General features: G+C 32.5%; 1 protein-coding gene across 1 annotated transcript; it reads right to left on the bottom strand.

The window, feature by feature from the left end:
* Positions 1–8,479: 8,479 nt before the first annotated feature.
* On the bottom strand, positions 8,480–10,163 carry LOC111904481 (protein TRACHEARY ELEMENT DIFFERENTIATION-RELATED 7). The gene is made up of 4 exons (XM_023900241.3): positions 9,676–10,163; positions 9,229–9,298; positions 9,009–9,112; positions 8,480–8,806 (listed from the first exon to the last, which is right to left on the bottom strand). Exons 1-3 carry the CDS (start codon positions 9,965–9,967, stop codon positions 9,049–9,051), a joined length of 426 nt encoding a protein of 141 aa, XP_023756009.1. The 5' UTR covers positions 9,968–10,163; the 3' UTR covers positions 8,480–8,806; positions 9,009–9,048.
* Between the last annotated feature and the right edge of the window lie 9,941 nt (positions 10,164–20,104).

Raw genomic sequence — 20,104 nt, 5'->3', positions numbered from 1 at the left:
TTGTAATAACTTTATGAAACTGGGTTGTTTTTGAAAAGTTTAAATTGTTTGGAATTTTTAGAGCGTTACAGTTGCACCTCGATTGCTGGTGCAAACTCCCTCTGAAATCTCTGAACAAAATCCTCCCAGGTCATCACTGCCACTGCCTCTGATCCTACGACTTAGGTAACCTTATCACACCGATATGGTTCTCTGTCCATCAGTAGGAAGTATGCAAATCCCACCTTTTCCCCTCAGGGAAAAAGCTCATCCATTGAGCATTCTCCATGTCAGTGATCCAACGATAGCTAGCAATGGGGTCCTTAGCCCCAAAGAACTCTGGAGCTCCACAAGCCTTGAACTCCCAAAATGAGGGAGTTCAAGCTCCAACCTGACCTACAACAATCTCGGCTCGAAAAGACCTAAGCCTCTCATCCATCAACTCCATAATCCCCTCTTTGATGGTACTGAACAACACAGGGGTATCATCGAAGATACTGCGAGTAACCTCGTCTGAAATGAACTCGCACAACCTATCATCAATTGGCTCAACACCTGAACCCGAGCTTGAACCAGAACCCGAACCTGAACCTCCTCGAGTAGTCATCACCATCCTCCAAACTGAAACACAACATAAAAAAAACAATCATCAAAGGACTCGAGAGGATTCCTCTATAGAGGCTTCCTTAGAGTTTATAGGTCTGCACTCATCTCAAGTACATGTCCTATGCTTCTAGTATTATAGGCCTAATACTACCTTTCACACCTACATGTACCTTTCTCAAGGTCATCCCTGATTCCTCTAAGTTGCCACACTAAAACCATAAACCAATCCTATGCAACACATCATACAAATCCTGATTTCTACTAGAAATTCTCAACTCCCAACACTCACAATACCAAAAACCTCAATCAATGATGGGGTTTAGGCATAACAAAACAAAATTAAAACTCTTAAGTGTGCATGCAAGCTAAAACAAGATCTATGTTTTCACTATTGAACCTATAACTAAGAACATCAAAATAAGAACCCTAGAAACCCTAGGTAATTTTCAAAACACAAGAGAGGGTTTACGATTACATGCCTTATTGTTATTATAGTAATTAACAATTATCCTTGACTTGTAGAACCTTTAGAAGCAAGCACCACAGATGTCGTGCCTCTAGTGGTTCGCACACAAGCTATCAAGAAGGAATATTATAGAGAGAGGAGAAGGGAAGACAAAATTTTGGCTATCTCTCTTATAGAATGAGTAGCAGAAATATGAACGGTAAGGTCCTTTATATAGTGGTATAAGGAAGCCCTGGATAACCCTAATCTAAATATAATAATAATATTTTAAATTGGTAATTATCTTGCTCCATATTTATCCACATGGGATAATCTAGAAACCCTAGATTATCTCCCTTGAAACCGTCCACCCTCCTGGTGGAAGGTTCTTGAGCCTTTTGTTCAACTATTGAATAATTGCACTTTAGACCCTACACTTTTAATTAATTCCATTAATCCCAAAATTAATTCCAATTAATTTTTGATTAATTATTAACTAAATATTACTATTTATAATTAATATATTATTCTCATAATAAATTAATAAATTATTTATTTCAATTTATTAATCAAATAATAAATTAACCTCTTACTCCAAAAATCATCCTGTCTAATTGCTACGTTTGAGGGCAACCCAAAAGGACTGTGCTACTATTAATTCAAGTTTATACCAATTATAGTTATGGGCGTAGACACCTAATCCAATAGTCTCCCACTTGGATAAGTCTGTAACTATGATTGTCAGTATAACTTTCGAATCGATCAGCAAATTGTAGCTTCCAAAAGCCGTTGTCGAACTCTGACCCAATTACTTAAATGAAAATAGCCAATAAATTACAATATTACTACTCATATATTGTATTTAATACGTTTCCGTTTAAATTCAAATTTTAAATTTTAAATTTCAAATCTAAAGTTTTAAATTTAAATAATTTTTTGTTTAAACCTTCATATTTAATTTATTGTTTTACTAACACGTGTAGGTCTCACACCTAGTAGAAATATTAAGAAAAGAGAGAGAGAGAAAGAGAGAGAGAGAGAGAGAGAGAGAGAGAGAGAAAGAAAGAAAGAAAGAAGATTATTTATGTATCTCTTTCGATAACAACTGTGACATCCCCAATTTCACGGCCAGAAAAGACCGATTTGTTTATGCTTTGTTTTATAAATCAGAGTGATCGTCTAAAGAAAACAGTTGCGGAATTTGTTCCCAAAACAAGATATTATAATAACTTATCAAAAGATTTCTCAAAGAGAATGTATTTTCATTTAATAATAAAACCTCGGGATGTCATGTTCCGATACAGACACATAAGCATAAACAGAACATACGTTCATTTACTCTAGTGATTTACATCTCCTTTAATCTCTCAGTGCAAAGCAGCTTCGTATCGATACATGTGATACAATTAAACTGAGTGGGTTAGGCTTGGGAGCCTGGTGAGCATATAGGGTTTTCAACCCACAATAATATAATTATTATAGTTAATCATCAAACAATCAACCCAATTACCCATCCCCATTATCTTCGTTTATCTCTTAAGTACCTTCCCTAAGGGATTATCCTAAGGGTCATCTCCTACATCGTATTTACCTCTCATCTCCTTTCATCACATTTCCTTATATGTTTATTCCTAAGGACTTTTTCCTAAGGATCATCGCATGAATACGTAGTCACAACATCACCTGGACTAGTAATTCATAGTAAGGGTTAGACTATCATCGCATAAATACGCAGCCACAACATCGCCTGGACTCGTAATTCATAGTAAGGGTTAGAGTATCATCGCATGAATACGCAGCCACAACATCGCCTGGACTCATAATTCATAGTAAGGGTTAGACTATCATCGCATGAATACGCAGCCACAACATCGCCTGGACTCGTAATTCATAGTAAGGGTTAGAGTATCATCGCACGAATACGCAGCCACAACATCGCCTGGACTCGTAATTCATCACCTACAGGTTATGAGCCTGCTGGTGTTTCCATGGGGTCATCTAGAATAGTCCGTGGTCGCCATCTATACTCTGGTAGATGACTACATCGCCAAATTGCCACATCGGCGGTCAAGGTTATGGTATCTCCTCTCATTTCACATCACCTATTTATCATCACCTATCTATCATCACCTAATTATCATCACCTTTTTATCATCACATATCTCTCATCACCTATTTCTCATCACCTAATTATCATCACCTATTTCTCATCACCTAATTATCATCACACATCATCTAATTCATCTACCCATGTTCTACCCAACATATTTGTAGATATAAAATATATATACAGATTAACTCATTTAACACCTATATAAAACATCCATTCCACACTCATCTCAAATAAACAACAATATATAAACACATAACATGTATTTCATAGCAAATACTTCATATCTTTATGTTAGAAGAAAATAACCACACACTCACACATATAAACAACAATATATATACACATAGCACGTATTTTATAAAATACTTCATATCTATGTGTAAGATGAAAGTGACTATACACTCACTTGATCAGAAAATGATCGGACAACACTACGACTTGCAGAAGTAGTATTCTTCAGTAGATCTGGAAGATCTTCACAAAAACAGGGGCTTCGGGAATAACGCTCTTTGGGATCTTCGAGACTTGATTCGGGTCTCGGGATGATAACGGGGCTTCGGGAGTACTTCTTTGCACGTAAATCGATGCAATACAGGTGAGAGATGAGAGAATGAGCAACCAAACTCGGCTGGCCCTTCAAATCTATTTATAGGGCAGAACTGGCCCTTGCCACGTCGTGGCACCTTTTTCCATGTCGTGGGCTTGGTCGTCACTGCATGCGTCATCGCAAGTTGCATCTGGGGGACTCCCAGAGGTGTCAGAAGACTTGCCACGTTGTGGCACTGCTTGCCACGTCGTGGTATCTGACAGTTTTGGGGTTTCGTGCCCCGAACTTCAGAAATTCATAACTTTCGCATACGAACTCCGTTTTCGATGTTCTTTATATCGACGCGAATGTGAGATTATGCTCTACAACTCTCGATTAGACTCCATTGGCTAATTTTGACTTTATTTTTAATATATTATAATTATATTACTTATATATTATTTTTAGTAGGTCGGGACAGAAAAACTCTGTTATAAACTCATAACTCCTTCGTCTGACGTCCGTTTTCGTCCGTCTTTCCGTCATTGCACTACTATCGATGAGATCTTCAATTCTCATTTAGATCACTAAGGATAAATATCTAGCTACCTTAAATTCACTATTTACGTTGCGCTGGGTCGCGCTAGGTCGTGTCGGTTCTGTCGCGAAACTTCGACAGGTAATAACTTCTTCGTTATGACTCGGATTTTGGCGTTCTTTATATGCACAGAAACCTTGTGACATATACTACAACTTGGTTAAGATTAATCCTTTTAAATAATCTTCCATCAAAAAAGTCATTTTTGATGTTTATTGTCTCTAAATTGACTAGCCCTGATCTACGGGCGTTACAACAACCATAATATTTTAGAAAAATCTGAAAAAACAATCCATATATTTTGGTTTTATTAACAAAAAACTACCATTTTTTTTTTTTGCAATTTAGCCAATGAAAAAAAAACCTTTGTAACCGGTTAGTGCCGGTTTTAAGAGTTGAATTGTAATAATAATAATAATAAAGTATGAATGACTTTTTCGTGAATAAAATTAAAGTTTAAGGATTTTTTTTGAAGATTTTCTTTTTTATATATACTAAATTTATTTGAAGAAAACTTATATTTTTTTTATTAAAAACAGAAAATAAAAATATCATTTACGTCCCTTTCACTAAAAAATCTCACATTTTTTTATTGAAAAACACAATAATAATAATTTATATATCATTTTTGGGATTTTTTGTAACTATTTTTAATAAATATTATTACTATAATCATAAATATACCATCTAAATACAATTCCTAAATATAGTTTCATGATATATAGGTCTAGAAACGCACTCATTACGATAAATCAACAAATCCATATTAATTGTATTTCACATGTGTTTTATAACTACTGTAGCTCTTATATTTGGGTTATTGTCATAAAAATATCTCATATTTAAATGAAATATGTGGTTATGTCCTAAGTCCAAATTTATGTTCATTAACGTCTCACATTTATGTAAGTTTTGCCATTTTGGGCTTTTTATCAAGTTGTGAAGAGAAAAATAATAGGTAGACGATGGTGATGATGATGGGTCGAAAACGAATATTGTAGAAGGTGGGTCGGAGATGATGTTGATGGGAGCTACCAGTGTTTTATGGTGAATATGGTGTTGTTGGTGGAAAATAATCGTGGTGATGACAGAGTGTAGTGGTGGTGATGTGTAAATATGAGGGCTTTTATAGAAATGGTGACTGGCTGAGAGGGTGTAAAACCTGAAAAAATATAGAAATGAATTTTTTTGAAAAATATGAGGCATTAATGGACACAAAAATGGGCGTTTGTTGATTTGTCATAAGATGCATCCCTGTGGTTTAAAGAAATTGCACTGCAAATCCTTAGTTCATTTAAAAAGACCATTTTACTCTTACTTTTATATTTTTCTTTTTCTTATATATATATATATATATATATATATATATATATATATATATATATATATATATATATATATATATGGGAGGGTTCATGCGAAAATGCAAATAATCTGCGAAAACAAGAAAAACCTATGAGATTGTGTCACCTCAACATTATATTTTGGACAATAATTCATCCAAACTTTGAAATACATTATGATAATCGATAATAGATGAGAAATTGTTTCATATTAGCAAAGTATGATTTTTGACATTTTTATTATGAAAACGTGAATTTAAAAATGGTTAAGGACGTGAATTTTTTTTTGTTGTTAAAAACGTTTTTAAATTTATATTATCGTAACATGATCCAATGTAAACTTATTATCTTTAATTTATTGCTAATAAATTTATTTTTTATAGTACATGTGTTTGATTTTTATAAGATAAATCTGTTTTCGCATTTTCGCAAGATATTTATGTTTTCGCATGAACCTACTTCTATATATATATATATATATATATATATATATATATATATATATATATATATATATATATATATATATATATATATATATATATATATGCATTTTAACCTTAAAACCGACACTAACCGTTTAAAATGGTTATTTTGCAAGTGTTCATTGGTTTCAATGTTGAAATTGAAAAAAATGAAAATAAATATTAGGAATGACTTTTTTGTTAACAGAGCCAAAATATAAGGATTTTTTTATTTTTTATTTTTTTATTTTCCTAACTTTTTTATAACTTCTTTTCTAATTTTCAAACTCCATAAATATATGACAAAATGACCAATATATTTTGCAAATTTATGTTTCATCTTTTTAGTTTTTTTAGCATTTCAATGGAAAATGCATGTTATGATAAACCTTGATACTTATAGGAGAAGAAGATAAACTTCAATCCTAATAGTGATAATCACCATGATAAGAAGAGATAATGGTTAAACCTCGATTTTTTTTCTCCTAAAAAACATAGAAAAAAAATGATTATCCCATGATTTCTAGCACACAAAAATGAGTATGAAAAGATTCCTAATCAATTATCTAAAGATGACATAAAATTTAGAAGATCTATAAAATCATACAAAAAAACGCCTTAAGCCCTAAAGAGTCTCGAATTATTGAAAAATACCTTATATCATGGCAAATGGATATGTTTTGTTAACCATTATGTTTCTCATTTAGTGGTCAAATTTGTCCTTTTCATATACCATAAATTAGTTAAGTGTATTTAGGATGATGTTATTATGTCTTTGATCATATTAACGATAACATCATCAGGAATTGTGTTATTAAGGGACTGTTTGTTTATTTTGTGCATATCTGCGCAACTACTTTTGTCTGTGTCGCGCAAACATATGTCCTCGCAGAATGTTTGTTTTTTTGGAAGTGTGTAGATAAAAAAAAAAAAAAAAACGTTTGTGCGATGTCTTCCTGGTGTAGACATGGGTTACTGTTTTCAAAGGTTTTCACGCCTCATTTTAACCTAAAAAATAAAAAAAAAAAAAAAAAACGTCGCCTATCTTTTTTTCTTTTCTCCGCCGCCTATCTTTTTTTTGCTGAAAATGTTTTTATTATGTTTATGACATGAAATTATGGTTGAAAAATCAATTTATTTTAGTACATTCAGATGTTAAAAAACAAACAGACTTCTTATTATAAACTGCAGACATTTTGTCTACCTTTTTTACTGCAAAGGCTTGCAGATATGATCTGTAAACTGCAGACATTTTGGCTTCAGAAAAACAAACAACACTTAAAGTCTTTGATCATATTGACGATAACATCATCAAAAATTGTACTTATAACTTCATAAGTTGTTATGTATATATAAGAAGAAATGTTTGAAATTCATAGGAAAAATATGTTTGAAAATTATATCCAATAAAGAACTTGTTCAAACTCACTCAAAAAACAGGTTCAAAATTCATAGGAGTTTGAAACCTCGGATTTTCGAGCTAGTCTTTAAAAATTAATAGGAATTTGAAAATCTAAAGTTTGAAAATATAGATTTTGTTAGAAAAAAAAAATTGTGCTTTTTTTCAGAAAATATAAAGTTGAAAATCAGATAAGAAGTTTGAAAATGTGATTTTTTTGAACTCCTGAGGTCATTTTTGAAAATTGCCAAAGATAACCATAATAAATAGTGGCAATTTGGTGAATATCTCTTTTTCTTCACCTAGCACATATGCAATGACATAAAAATATAGTATTCTAGGTAGTAAAATCCAAGTAAGTTATACATAGATTATATTCGATAAAACATTTAGAAATCAAGCAAAATGTGATAGCAAACGAAAAATGACTCATGGCCAAACAAATGATTTACACATACAAAATACACCATTTGGAAATTACTCTCAATGAAAGTAAAACAAAAATAACTCATGGAAAATAGGCTATCTATACACACAAGGTGCACCATGAATCATGTAAGGTTTATCATACATGTGACAAGTGATCTACACACAATGTACACTAAATATTCATGTGATCTATAGACGTGTCTAAGGATCATCCAAATTGGCAGCGACTGGTATGCACACACAATGTACACATAACTAAATATGATTTTTGTAGAAGGTAACAATAATAATAACAATTAAAATTAAAAACCAATACATAACATATGTATCAAAATCTATCCTAATAAATCAAAATCATTTTTGTCAAATATCATATTCTCATTGCATTTGAATATTTGATACATGTCATTTTCTTAGGTTTTTTATTTATTTATTGTTTTTCCACCTCATTTTATGGTTTTTTATTTTATTTTATTAAATTTCTCATAATATTTAAATATAATAATTGCAATAATAAATACATACTAATTTAATCGATGCAACTTTTCTTCTAAAATCATAATCACACGCCTAAACATTATTCTGAAATCATAATCACATGCCCAAACATTATTCTGAAAAAGAGTTCCTTGACAAACCTACAAGTTACAACTAGTAATACTACACATACTTCTTTTCTTTGTATATAATGGTCATGTAACTACAAAGCAAATGCAATTATCACCTAAATAAACAAATGCAATTATCACCATAATACAAACATTTAAATAGGAAAAACAAGGGAGGCTCAACTGGATGCATTTAGTATATGCATCAGTCAACCTTTTAGCACCTTGTAGCTCTTTACAAATGATCTCAAAATGCTTGTAACACCACATATCACATCAACTGTTCCAAGAATAGCCTACAATCAGATAAACCAACGACACAATTTTTTAGAATACGCTTTTGGTCCTTGTAGTTTGCGAAATTCATCACTTTTGGTCTTAGTATTGGCTTTTTATCATGGAAGATATACAAACCACATATTTAACTCATACTCATGATGAAAAGAGCAATATTTATATATCATCCAAGAAAACGAATAAAAGGATTATAAATCTTACAGCAAAAAGGCAAGAGACATATCCAAGTTTCCCGTGCTCATCATCTCAATAGCGCATAGAAGAAGAACCAGAGGAATGCAGCAACGAAGAAACCAATAATGATACTTGAGAAGAACAAAATATCAAAAATCAGATAAATGTTAAACCAAATTGACAATAATAATTTACTAAATATAGATCATTGTATACTAAGAAGTCACTTATCAAGATGACAACTTACAAGAGGCATAAACGACAGCAAAGCTGAGGTCCTCTCATGGCCATTGGTCTTCCTTCAGCAACTGCATAACCTGAAGCATCATATATATAGAATGTTAATATATCTTCAAGTAAGTTATCATTCATATCAACTAATTAAGCTTCATTGCAACTTTAATGTCAATATCGTGGATAGGGGTTCATTTTATTGCTCCAGAGAGATCTTTTTGACTGTTATCATGCCTCCTCCCAACCCTTGTTTTAAACTCAAAAAGGGGTCAAACGTCAATGTCTATAAAGAGTTGATCTAGATACGATGATTATCCTTATGGGAATTGGGTTATATTTGTAATACGTTTGACTTAATCAAGTAGATCTTTAGATTGCAATTCTTTAGATACAGGTAAGAATCAACAGTATTGATTAGGTATTTGACTTCGATCTTCTATGGAGTTTGACATTATCATACCTGGGACAGCCTGGTAGCCATGGACATAAGGGTTGATCGAAGGTCCACCTGATGTCCCGGGAGGCGGAACATGCTGATGGACGACGACTACCGCCGGAGGAGGAGGATGGTTGTGAATGCCCGGAAAAGTACCGTAATGAGGCGGCGGCGGCGGGTGATGCTGATGTCTCGGAGGCTGTGGGTGATGCTGATGTGTCGGTGGAGGAGGCGGGTGATGCTGATGAGTCGGCGGCGGCGGGTGATGCTGATGAGTCGGCTGCGGCGATGGGTGATGCTGATGAGGCGGACTCATAATTTTGTTGGAGACGAAATCGTAAGAATGAATAAGTTTTTGTTGGGTTTTAAATTTACATCTTTGGATCACAAGAAAATGGAGTAGATCGTAATGAATTTCTGTACGACTTATTGAATGTTGACTTGTCCTCTCCAATCGTCATCGTTGCCATTTGGTTTTGATATGAAGGGAATCCAAACCACGACTTTTCAATTTGAAACTTCTGTGAGCAAGGTTAGTAGTGGTTTGACCAGCCTTCTGTTTTGTGGTCCAACTTCCAAGAGATCTACAACGGTTCACACATGACACTATTTTCTCATAAAAATGTAAAAAATAAAAAGTGATAAAAATAAGATAAGAATACAAAAACAAATTTTCTAATTAATTAACCAAAATTTAATTATATTCTGAAAATAGCATCAAATTTATAGGTTCCGCCTGGCAAATAAAAAATTGCGTCGTTTTAAAAATAATATTATATACTAGGTGTAAGACTAAGGCTCATGTATTAAATAAGTTTATTTAAAAAAAAATTAAATATGAAATTCTAAACATATGAAAATTTTGAATTTATAAGAAAAATTAGAAAAATATTGAATTATTAAAATTAAAGTGTTTTTCCTTTTTAAATTTAAACAAATAACTTAGAAAAATAAACAAAGGAAACTAATATGGTTTTAATTTAGAAATTTTGCAATTAAAAAAAATCAATTAATGAAATTGACATTTATTTAGTTAAATATTATATGAAATTCAATAAAAATGAAACGACCACAAAATGTCATGTGGAAAAAATTTAGTTGAAAGTAACCACAAATTGACATGTGGCAAATCAATGAGAAGGTGTCATTTGACAAAAAGTTTTTCATTTATTATAGTAGATTTGTTTTGTGAAAAATTTAAAGAAATATCAAACGGTGTTTGTCCTATTGGTAAGAAATGCCCATGTCATTTTTTCTCAAACATCTGTATTTTAAAATAAAATAAAAAATAACAAGCTGGAAATTTATAAAACAAAGCTAAGAAAGGGTTTGACAACCAATAAATCTATCTAGCCGAAACATTAGAGCTTCTAAAAATAAACTGATTAAAAGAAAGATTAACTATGTTATCGAAAATCATATTCTTTTTCGAAATATCTTCAATAAATATCAAGTCAGATCAACTATGCTATAAAAATCATATCTCTTTTCGAAATATCTTCAGCAAATATCAAGTCAGATCAACTATGTTGTCAAAAATCATATCTCTTTTCTGAATATCTTTAGCAAATATCAAGTCATTCGGAATATCTTTTCTCCACCCGATAAGTCATCAATCCAAGCAAATATATCCATCAAAGTCATCAATCCAGTAAAAGATATACATCAAAGTTTGAGATCATGAGTTTAAATCTCATTTGAAACATAAGTTGTAATTAGGAATAGATTAGTTTCTTGTTTAAAACAAAATAAAAAAATATGACATTGAAAATAATATTTGATTGGAAGAGTTTTACACAAAAAAACGATGTTTATACTTTATAATACCAAAAATAATATAAGGTTGAAAATGTTCTAACAGACACAAATCAAAAATTCAAGCTTATATTTGTTCAGCTTAATTGAGATAAAAATAATTAAAAAGTCGAAACAGTTTGATTATTTGATTGAATTACTGAGGCAAAAAGTGACAAAATCAGTGGTACCACACTCTCTTATTTTGCTACACTTTTTTACCACACACAAGAAGTGGTATTCAATGAAAAGATGAAAAGGGAAATAGGAGAGAGAAATAGAGAGGAGGAAGAGAGAAAGAGAGAGAGAGAGAGAGTGAGAGAGAGAGTGAGAGAAAGAGAGAAAAATGCCCCCATTTTTTGTCGCACCCCGAAATCGCACACAGAGTTAGAAGAAATGAGTAGTGGGCTGAACATATAGAGTTGCAAAAACATTGTCCCTACAAACTATAAAAATTATATATATATATATATATATATATATATATATATATATATATATATATACAGAGAGAGAGAGGTAGGTAGATTCAAATGTTTCTCAGATCTATTGTGTGTTAGAATGCACCAATAAGAACTTAGTAAAAATTATATGTATATTAAATGATATCCATACTTATAATTATTTTTTATGGAAACTAATTAAATTTGTCATTTATGTCAACAATAATATTTTTTCACAATAAATTCGTATCTAGAAAAATGAGAGTGTATTACAGTAGAATACACTCTCATTTTTTATATTTAATGCAACTTTATTGTATTTTAAGTAAGTGAGTACTGAAACAAAAAAATGAACTCATACATAAAAACCTAGATACGAATTCATTCTGAAAGAATGTTATTACTGACATTAATGATGAATTTAATTAGTTTCCATAAAAAAATAATTATATTTAATATATATATAATTATGGAAATCATTTAATATCTATCTTTTTTAATTAAATAATTATTTAATTTTACTAAATTCATGTTGGTGCAATTTAGCACACAATAAATGTAATAAACACATTAACTTATATATATATATATATATATATATATATATATATATATATATATATATATATATATATATAGAAAACTGCAAAAAAATCCTTACATATTGGCCTCATATATATATATATATATATATATATATATATATATATATATATATAAGATATTTTAGTTGAAATATACATTTTTTGTATAAATTTGATTTTATAAATAAAAAACTTTTTTTTAGAAACAATGTTGTAAAAAAAACTAATGTTAGGATGAATTCATAATAAAATTCTGAAATCTAGGCCAAAAGGGTAAATGTTTTACCAAATTTGTAGTAAAATTTAAACTCTAGGCCAAAAGTGTAAATTTTTTACGAAATTTGTAATGAATTTGAAATCTTGGCTAAAAGTGTAATTTTTGAAAGTTGGATGACTTGTTGACCGGGTAAAAGGGTCACTACTAGAAAAAAGGCCTTTTACGACGCTCATTGCGCGTCGTAAAACGCTCAGACGACGCGCAAATGCGTGTCAAGGAAGGCCCTGTCATAAAGAGAGACGACGCGCTTTTGCACGTCGTCTATAGACGACGCGCATTTACGACGCGCATTTATGAGGCGCATTTACAACGCGCGGTTATGACACGCAATGCGTATCAAGGAAGGCCATGTCATAAAAGAAGACGACACGCATTCGCGCGTCGTAACCTTACGACGCGCGTGTTTATGACACGCAATGTGTATCAAGGAAGCCCCTGTCAAGAAAGGCCATGTCATAAATAAAGATGACACACATTTTTGCGTATCATAATTTTAAATGTTTAAAAAAAATATTATTTATAGATTTACTAATTTTCAAATTAAATTTGCATTTAATGTCTCATAACAAAAAATAAAATACTATATACAAAAAATACAATCCATTGCATAAAATTTAATATCATACAAATAATCGATCCATGAAAAGATAAAACAAATCAATAGATGTTGTTTTCTCCCTATACATGATTATTACATACTAAATAACAAACTTTATTTCATATTCATACATATGATTACATTATTCATTAAGAAAAACATATACCTACAGCTAGACTTGGAAGATCCATGATTGAATACGATTTCCAATGTAACTTCGATCCAAATGAGAAGTAAATACCACTACTAGAAAAACAGCCTTTTACGACGCTCATTGCGCGTCGTAAAAGGCTCAGATGACGCGCAAATGCATGTCAAGGAAGGCCCTGTCATAAAGAGAGACGACGCGCATTTACGACGCGCAATTACGACGCACGTTTACGACACGCAATGCGTATCAAGGAAGGCCCTGTCATAAAGGAAGACGACACGCATTCGCGTGTCGTAACCTTACGACGCGCGTGTTAATGACACGCAATGCGTATCATTAAAACCCCTGTCAAGAAAGGCCATGTCATAAATGAAAATGACACACATTTTTGCGTATCGTAAATTTAAATGTTTAAAAAAAATATTTAGATATTTATTAATTTTTAAATTAAATTTCCATTTACTATCTCATAATAGAAATAACATACCATATAAAAAAATACAATCCATTGCATAAAATTTAATGTTATACAATTCTATTTCTTACAATATATAAATTTGCATTCATCTAATCTACTATGTGTTTCATACTAACAATTGAAATGAAGAATGCAACACTTGCATTTGCAACATCTTATCTCTTTCATCTTGAGCTTTCTTTTCCTCTTCTAACTCCAAAGCTATTCACTTTCATCAAACCTGTAAACACAACACAAAATCACTTGTCATTTTCATTCTACTTTTAAAATTCATTCTTATTAGGACATTCTACTTTTAAACCTACCTATCTAGCAAAATTTTCAAAGAATATAATTTATAATTTTTTATGGAAAGTACACTGCTATTTCTTAATAAAAATGAAACATTTGGTTGCTATACTACCAGTCAAGTAATCCAAGATAAAAAGAGTTAACATCAATTTCACCTAGCAGCCTTGGCAACCAGGTGAAATTGATCATTAAACATTCCTAGAGAATAGAAGTAGCTTTCTCAATTGCTTAGAGCATGACCCAGATTCACCTTCAAAATTTGCATTGTCACATGTGCAGGGTATTTGTTTCGGGAATTACAAGCCATATCATCCACTAACATAAGAATGATCCTCTCATCAGGTATCCCTAAGGTATGAACTTTTGGAAAATACACATGAATGTTAAGTACATATGAATGTTAAGAGATTTCACCTTTTAGGTGTGACAAGACAACATCTGACATATCATTGAATCCCAAGTTCAGCACTTTTAGAGACTTCAATTCTGTATAAGTAGACCTCCATAGTTATAAATTAATGATTTTTAAGATAAATTAATGAAAAAAATAAATGTAAGGATATAGATCCTTACTTGAAAACTTGTCACACCCATCATCAGTGATATTAGATCTGCTTAGATTCAGAAAAAGTAGAGCAACAAGATCTACATAAAACAAATGAGTCAAATAAAAAAGTCAAACATCTAGTTGTATAATGAGATTACAAACAAGAAAATATATTGAGAACCTGAAAGTGAATCCAGGCATGTTGCAGTAATAGGGCAACGTTCCATATTCAGCAATGCAAGCTTGTGTAAACCTGAAAAAAGTAAATTTACTTAGATTTTAATTTACATAAAAAATATCTTTCACTAGAACTAATTCAAGTGACCTTTCAAGAATGTGACACCATTATCTGTGACCTTGCTGCTGGAGATTTGTAATTCTTTCAAGTTTCTTAGGCCTGAAACATAAACAACAATGAATCATCAGCATAAATAATACACCATATTTAAATTGTTTCAAGTTTATAATAAAGTTTATATTACAAAGATACCTGAGAGAGGCTTCATATCAGCATCAGTAATGCAATTACAACAGTTCATATTAAGTGCCTCAAGCTTTTTTAAACCTGCCATATATTCATTATACTTGATTATCTAATTCTGATTATTGAATATTAATTATGAGGTACAAGAAAAAAAAGGACCTCTTAAATGGACAAGGCCACCATGGATTCCAGAACATCTTTCGAGGTCCGACTTTGACAAATTGACCAACCCTGAAAGCACACTCAAATATTTGCATGATTTAAGTCTTCAGATGAGAGGGTTCCATAGTAGCAGCAAATTTCCCCAAATTTGTAGCAGTAGATCTTCTAATCATTGGCATATTATCTTGACACAACTGACTATATACAGACCTTAATTCAGCCTTCAATGCCTCAGGGGCACTAGGGTAAGCAATGTGAAATAACCCACAAGCAGAAACACGTGCAGTAAACCATTCACCAGCTGCCAACCTCTACAGACACAATTCAAAGGAAAAATAGAACTGACAAGTAGTTGGTTAGAAGCTTGAAACTGATAATTTTAAAAAAAAAATATATGATTTCATTAGATAATAAGATAATTTTAAAAACAAAATTAAGATTTCATTAGATATAACAAACTGGCACAAAATTTTTTAAATTTGACATCTATGCGTCTAACCCTACAGCTTTTTCTACGATTGTATTATTCTTGCAATGCCGTTAATAGTGGCATAAATTCAAATCTATAACATAGATATAGATGAGAACTAACTGATTCAAATCTATAACATAGATAGAACATAAATACAAGCAAGAAAATACAATAATTTTGATAACCTATCAAAATGAAAAACCTCAAAGTTAAATTCCAAATTTACAAATACTAAGACATGAACAAAAAAACAATTCAAAATCATCAATTAAAAAAAACATTTTACCTGTCTGCAATTGACAATACAGTCCCTGCATTGGTTTCCGGGAGAATATCACCAGAAAATCAAGGGAGTGTGATCTCAAATAACGCCTTCGAGACCTAAAATATTAAAAAAAAATTAACAAATTAATGACATAAATAATGTTTGTATTTTTTTTTAGAACAGATAATAAATTTAGCAAATTAATTTTGAGGAATCAAGAATGTTACATTTTAATGGAATTGTTATTTTCAGGGTAGCTTTCATAGCCTGGCAAATGTATACCAAATATACCCTTGGGGATTTTGCTGAATGAATAGAAAGCCTGGATGTCAAGTTCATTAGAATTGCTGCTTGTTCTGGAAGAAATTGAGATTTAAATAATAATAATAATAATAATAATAATAATAATAATAATAATAATAATAATAATAATAATAATAATAATAATAATAATAATAATAATAATAATAATAATAATAACAATAACTAGATAGCTAATAGAAGTCAAACAACAGTATCATTTTTCTGAAGAAAAAAAAATTGTGGGTTTTGAAGTTTGATCCACTAAAAAAATAAAAAGTCCTCCTTATATTGATTATAATCTTTCAAATCTTTGATTTTAAAGCATATATGAGCCCATTTCAAAATATAACACTGCAATCGGCTGTTTATGTTCTACATTGTGTGAATTAAAGATGACTTTGTTGATGCAAAAGACAAAAGAAATCTCTTACTTTATTAGTCTAATATATAAATACACAAGTTCTGTAACTTGGTAAACTGTTTTTTTTAAGTTGTGTTTGTAGATATCTCAAAAACACATAAAAAAAATTTAGTCAACTCTATCGTTTTCATGATTTGTAACTAATCTTTTAAGTTCTTACCAAATATAATCTAACAGTTATATTGCATTCGAATCTAGCATGTATATTGATTTACTATTTTTTGAATGGAAGATCTAAATCAATTTCACAGGTTTTCTGTTGGACATAAAAAACATAACTGGTTTTCTTTTCTTATTTTCTTTCCGAGCGAAGGGATCAGTGATCAAAACCCAGAAAGATTGAGAGCGAACTTTGGAGAAAACAATACCAAGAAAGCTAGGGAATTTGGGATTGTACAGGGGAGGAAAGGTTTTAGGATTTAGGGATTTGTGATTATATGTTTTTCATAATATGTAGAAAAAAGTTGTATATATACGTTTTGTATTTAATCTTTTGAGTAAATAATAATTTAAGTTAGTTTTTATCAATTTAATTCTTGAATTTGGTAACATTTTATCAATTTACCCCATGAATTGTCTCCCAAAGGACACGCATTATGCTCTCCCGTGATGAATAACCATGACTCTCCATGGATAAGCAGGATGGGCTTCTTAATCTTATCAGCAGACGTGAAAGGACTCATCTTGATGTAAGTATCAGTGGCTTCCCAGAGGGTTCTATCCTCATTCTACTCAACAACATAATAAATTACAAATAAGCAAAAACCAACCAAAGACCAAATCAAAGTCTGTCTGACTTACCTGAAACCCAAAAGGTGCAAGTGTTCTATTATAAGCTCCTGAGCGAGCAATGTTACAACTGAAAATATGAGCGGCATGCGCCAACATATTTGCAGTCATAAATGCCCCGTAAGAATGTCCCCCGATTGCAATTTTTCCTGGATAAGCCACCTGAACCACATACCATTTCCAGTTAATCAATCAAATACCTCATTCACTGACTCACTGATTCAATCAGTAGTACACTACATCATCTGATATGGTGGTTCAGAATATGAATAGATTGGATTATATCGATTGCAATTTTACCTGTTGTAGCAAAGGAGATGCAGGCAGGAACCCGTTGACAGGCGGCACGTAGGTCGGCTACGGTGGCGGAGAGGAGAGATGGGTTGGAGGACAGCTACCGCTGCCACCAGTCATGTCAGACACGAATACAACTTCTCCGCCATCGCGGTTGTCAAAGCCGTCATTGCTTCACAAACATAAATCATTATCTACGAACAATAATCGTGAAGAGGCGTGAAGCTGAAGGACAACCACCAGCAGTGCCACCACCTCCATAAGCGGAGCAAGAGCTTGATGGTGGAGTAGATGTAACTGGCGAGGGCTCGTTCGGATGCTGGTGGAGGCCGTTTAGGGCTTAGGGCTTGAAAGAGAAGGGGGAGGGAGAGAGATAGAGAGAGAGAGAGGGGAAGACGAGCTGCTACAGACTATAATCGTGAACAGGCGTGGCTGAAGCTGAATGACAACCACCAGTAGCGCCACCACCTCCATAGGCGGAGCAAGAGCTTGATGGCGGAGTAGAGGTAACCGGTGAGGGCTCGTTCAGATGCTGGTGGAGGCTGTTTAGGGCTTAGGGATTGAAAGAGAAGAAAGAGAGAGAGAGAGAGAGAGAGAGAGAGAGAGAGAAAGAGAGAGGGGGGGAGGGAGGGGAAGAAGAGCTGCTACGGACTATAATCGTGAAGAGGTGTGGCTGAAGCTGAAGGACAACCACCACCAGCGCCACCACCTCCATTGGCGAAGCAAGAGCTTGATGGTGGAGTAGAGGTAACTGGCGAGGGCTCGTTTAAATGCTGGTAGAGGCTGTTTAGGGCTTAGGGCTTGAAAGAGAAGAGAGAGAGAGAGAGAGAGAGAGAGAGAGAGAGAGAGAGGAAGACGAGCTGTTTAAAGGATTATTAGGGTTTTTTGGTAGAGGATTTTAGAAGGAGATGTATCAGGCGGGGTGTTTAATTTTTTGGGATTTCATTTCCCCCTCACCACCAAGAACGCGCGCCTTCCTAAAAAAAAATATAAAGCGACAAGATTAGACGACACGCTTTTTATGCTGAGTGCCCTCCGTGTTTTTTCGTTTTTCTTCTGACACTAATTTCAAGGGCACATAAAAATGCGCGTTCTAAATCCTTCAAATTTTGGAAGAGATGACATTATTTTTAGGGCACACGCTTTTGCGTATCGTAAATCACTGCGTGTCATGGTTTGCGCGTCATTAAAGGCTGTTTTTCTAGTAGTGTACCTTATATATTGAGGACATTACACTTCGACATTCTTCAAACTTTGTGTAGATTGTGTATGCAATGTCCAAAACTGACATGTCATCTGGTCCAGGGAGGTATCTACAAATGTACAAAAGCATTTAATTAACACATATAATAATTGCAGAATAGGATTCAAGATTAACAAGTACATAACATAATATGAAACTACTCATAAAAACAAGAATGCTCAACAGTTTAAGTTTAAAACCACAAATAGACAACAGAAAATGACTCATTTAAACTTGGTAGTTTACCTTGCAGAACTTGTTTGTGGGGAATGAACGATTCAATTCCTTACACAATCCCATCCTACCAAAACACTTCATAAACCAAGGGCGTAAAGCTTCTTGTTGTTCTTTATTTGGCTGAAGGGATTTTGGAAGGTTGCTGAAAGAAGGAAACTGAAACACGAATGCAAACTGAAACTCAAATGCAAATTCAAAAGTGAAAAATAATAAAACGTAAAGTGAAAGATAACATAAACTGAAACTCACCTGAATCATATGCATAGCCTCACGTGATCTCAACATGGAGTTTCCTTGAGCAGGTGTTGGTGTTGGTGTATTGGAAGTCAACAAACCAGTGGTGGAATTCATGATGGAGGAAGAGGGGGGTCTTGCCATCTTGATGCCTCTAGTCATCCCACACATAACACCCATACCGCTTCCAGCTGGCAACATGCGTACTCCTGTAAAATGTAATTTAGAATATTTTAAGCTCAAGTCCAAAACAAATAAATAAACTTACTTACAAATAAGATTAGTTTGAATTCATCACATAACTAACATCACGCTTCTGGCTAACAAAATCCCAAATACATCTAACAGAATCTCAAATCTCAAATTATGAATAGGAGGTTTTGAAT

Source organism: Lactuca sativa, chromosome 5 (assembly GCF_002870075.4).
Source record: "Lactuca sativa cultivar Salinas chromosome 5, Lsat_Salinas_v11, whole genome shotgun sequence".
NCBI lineage: Eukaryota > Viridiplantae > Streptophyta > Magnoliopsida > Asterales > Asteraceae > Lactuca > Lactuca sativa.
Note: the sequence above shows the minus strand (reverse complement) of the source record. Positions and strands in the feature narration are given on the sequence as shown.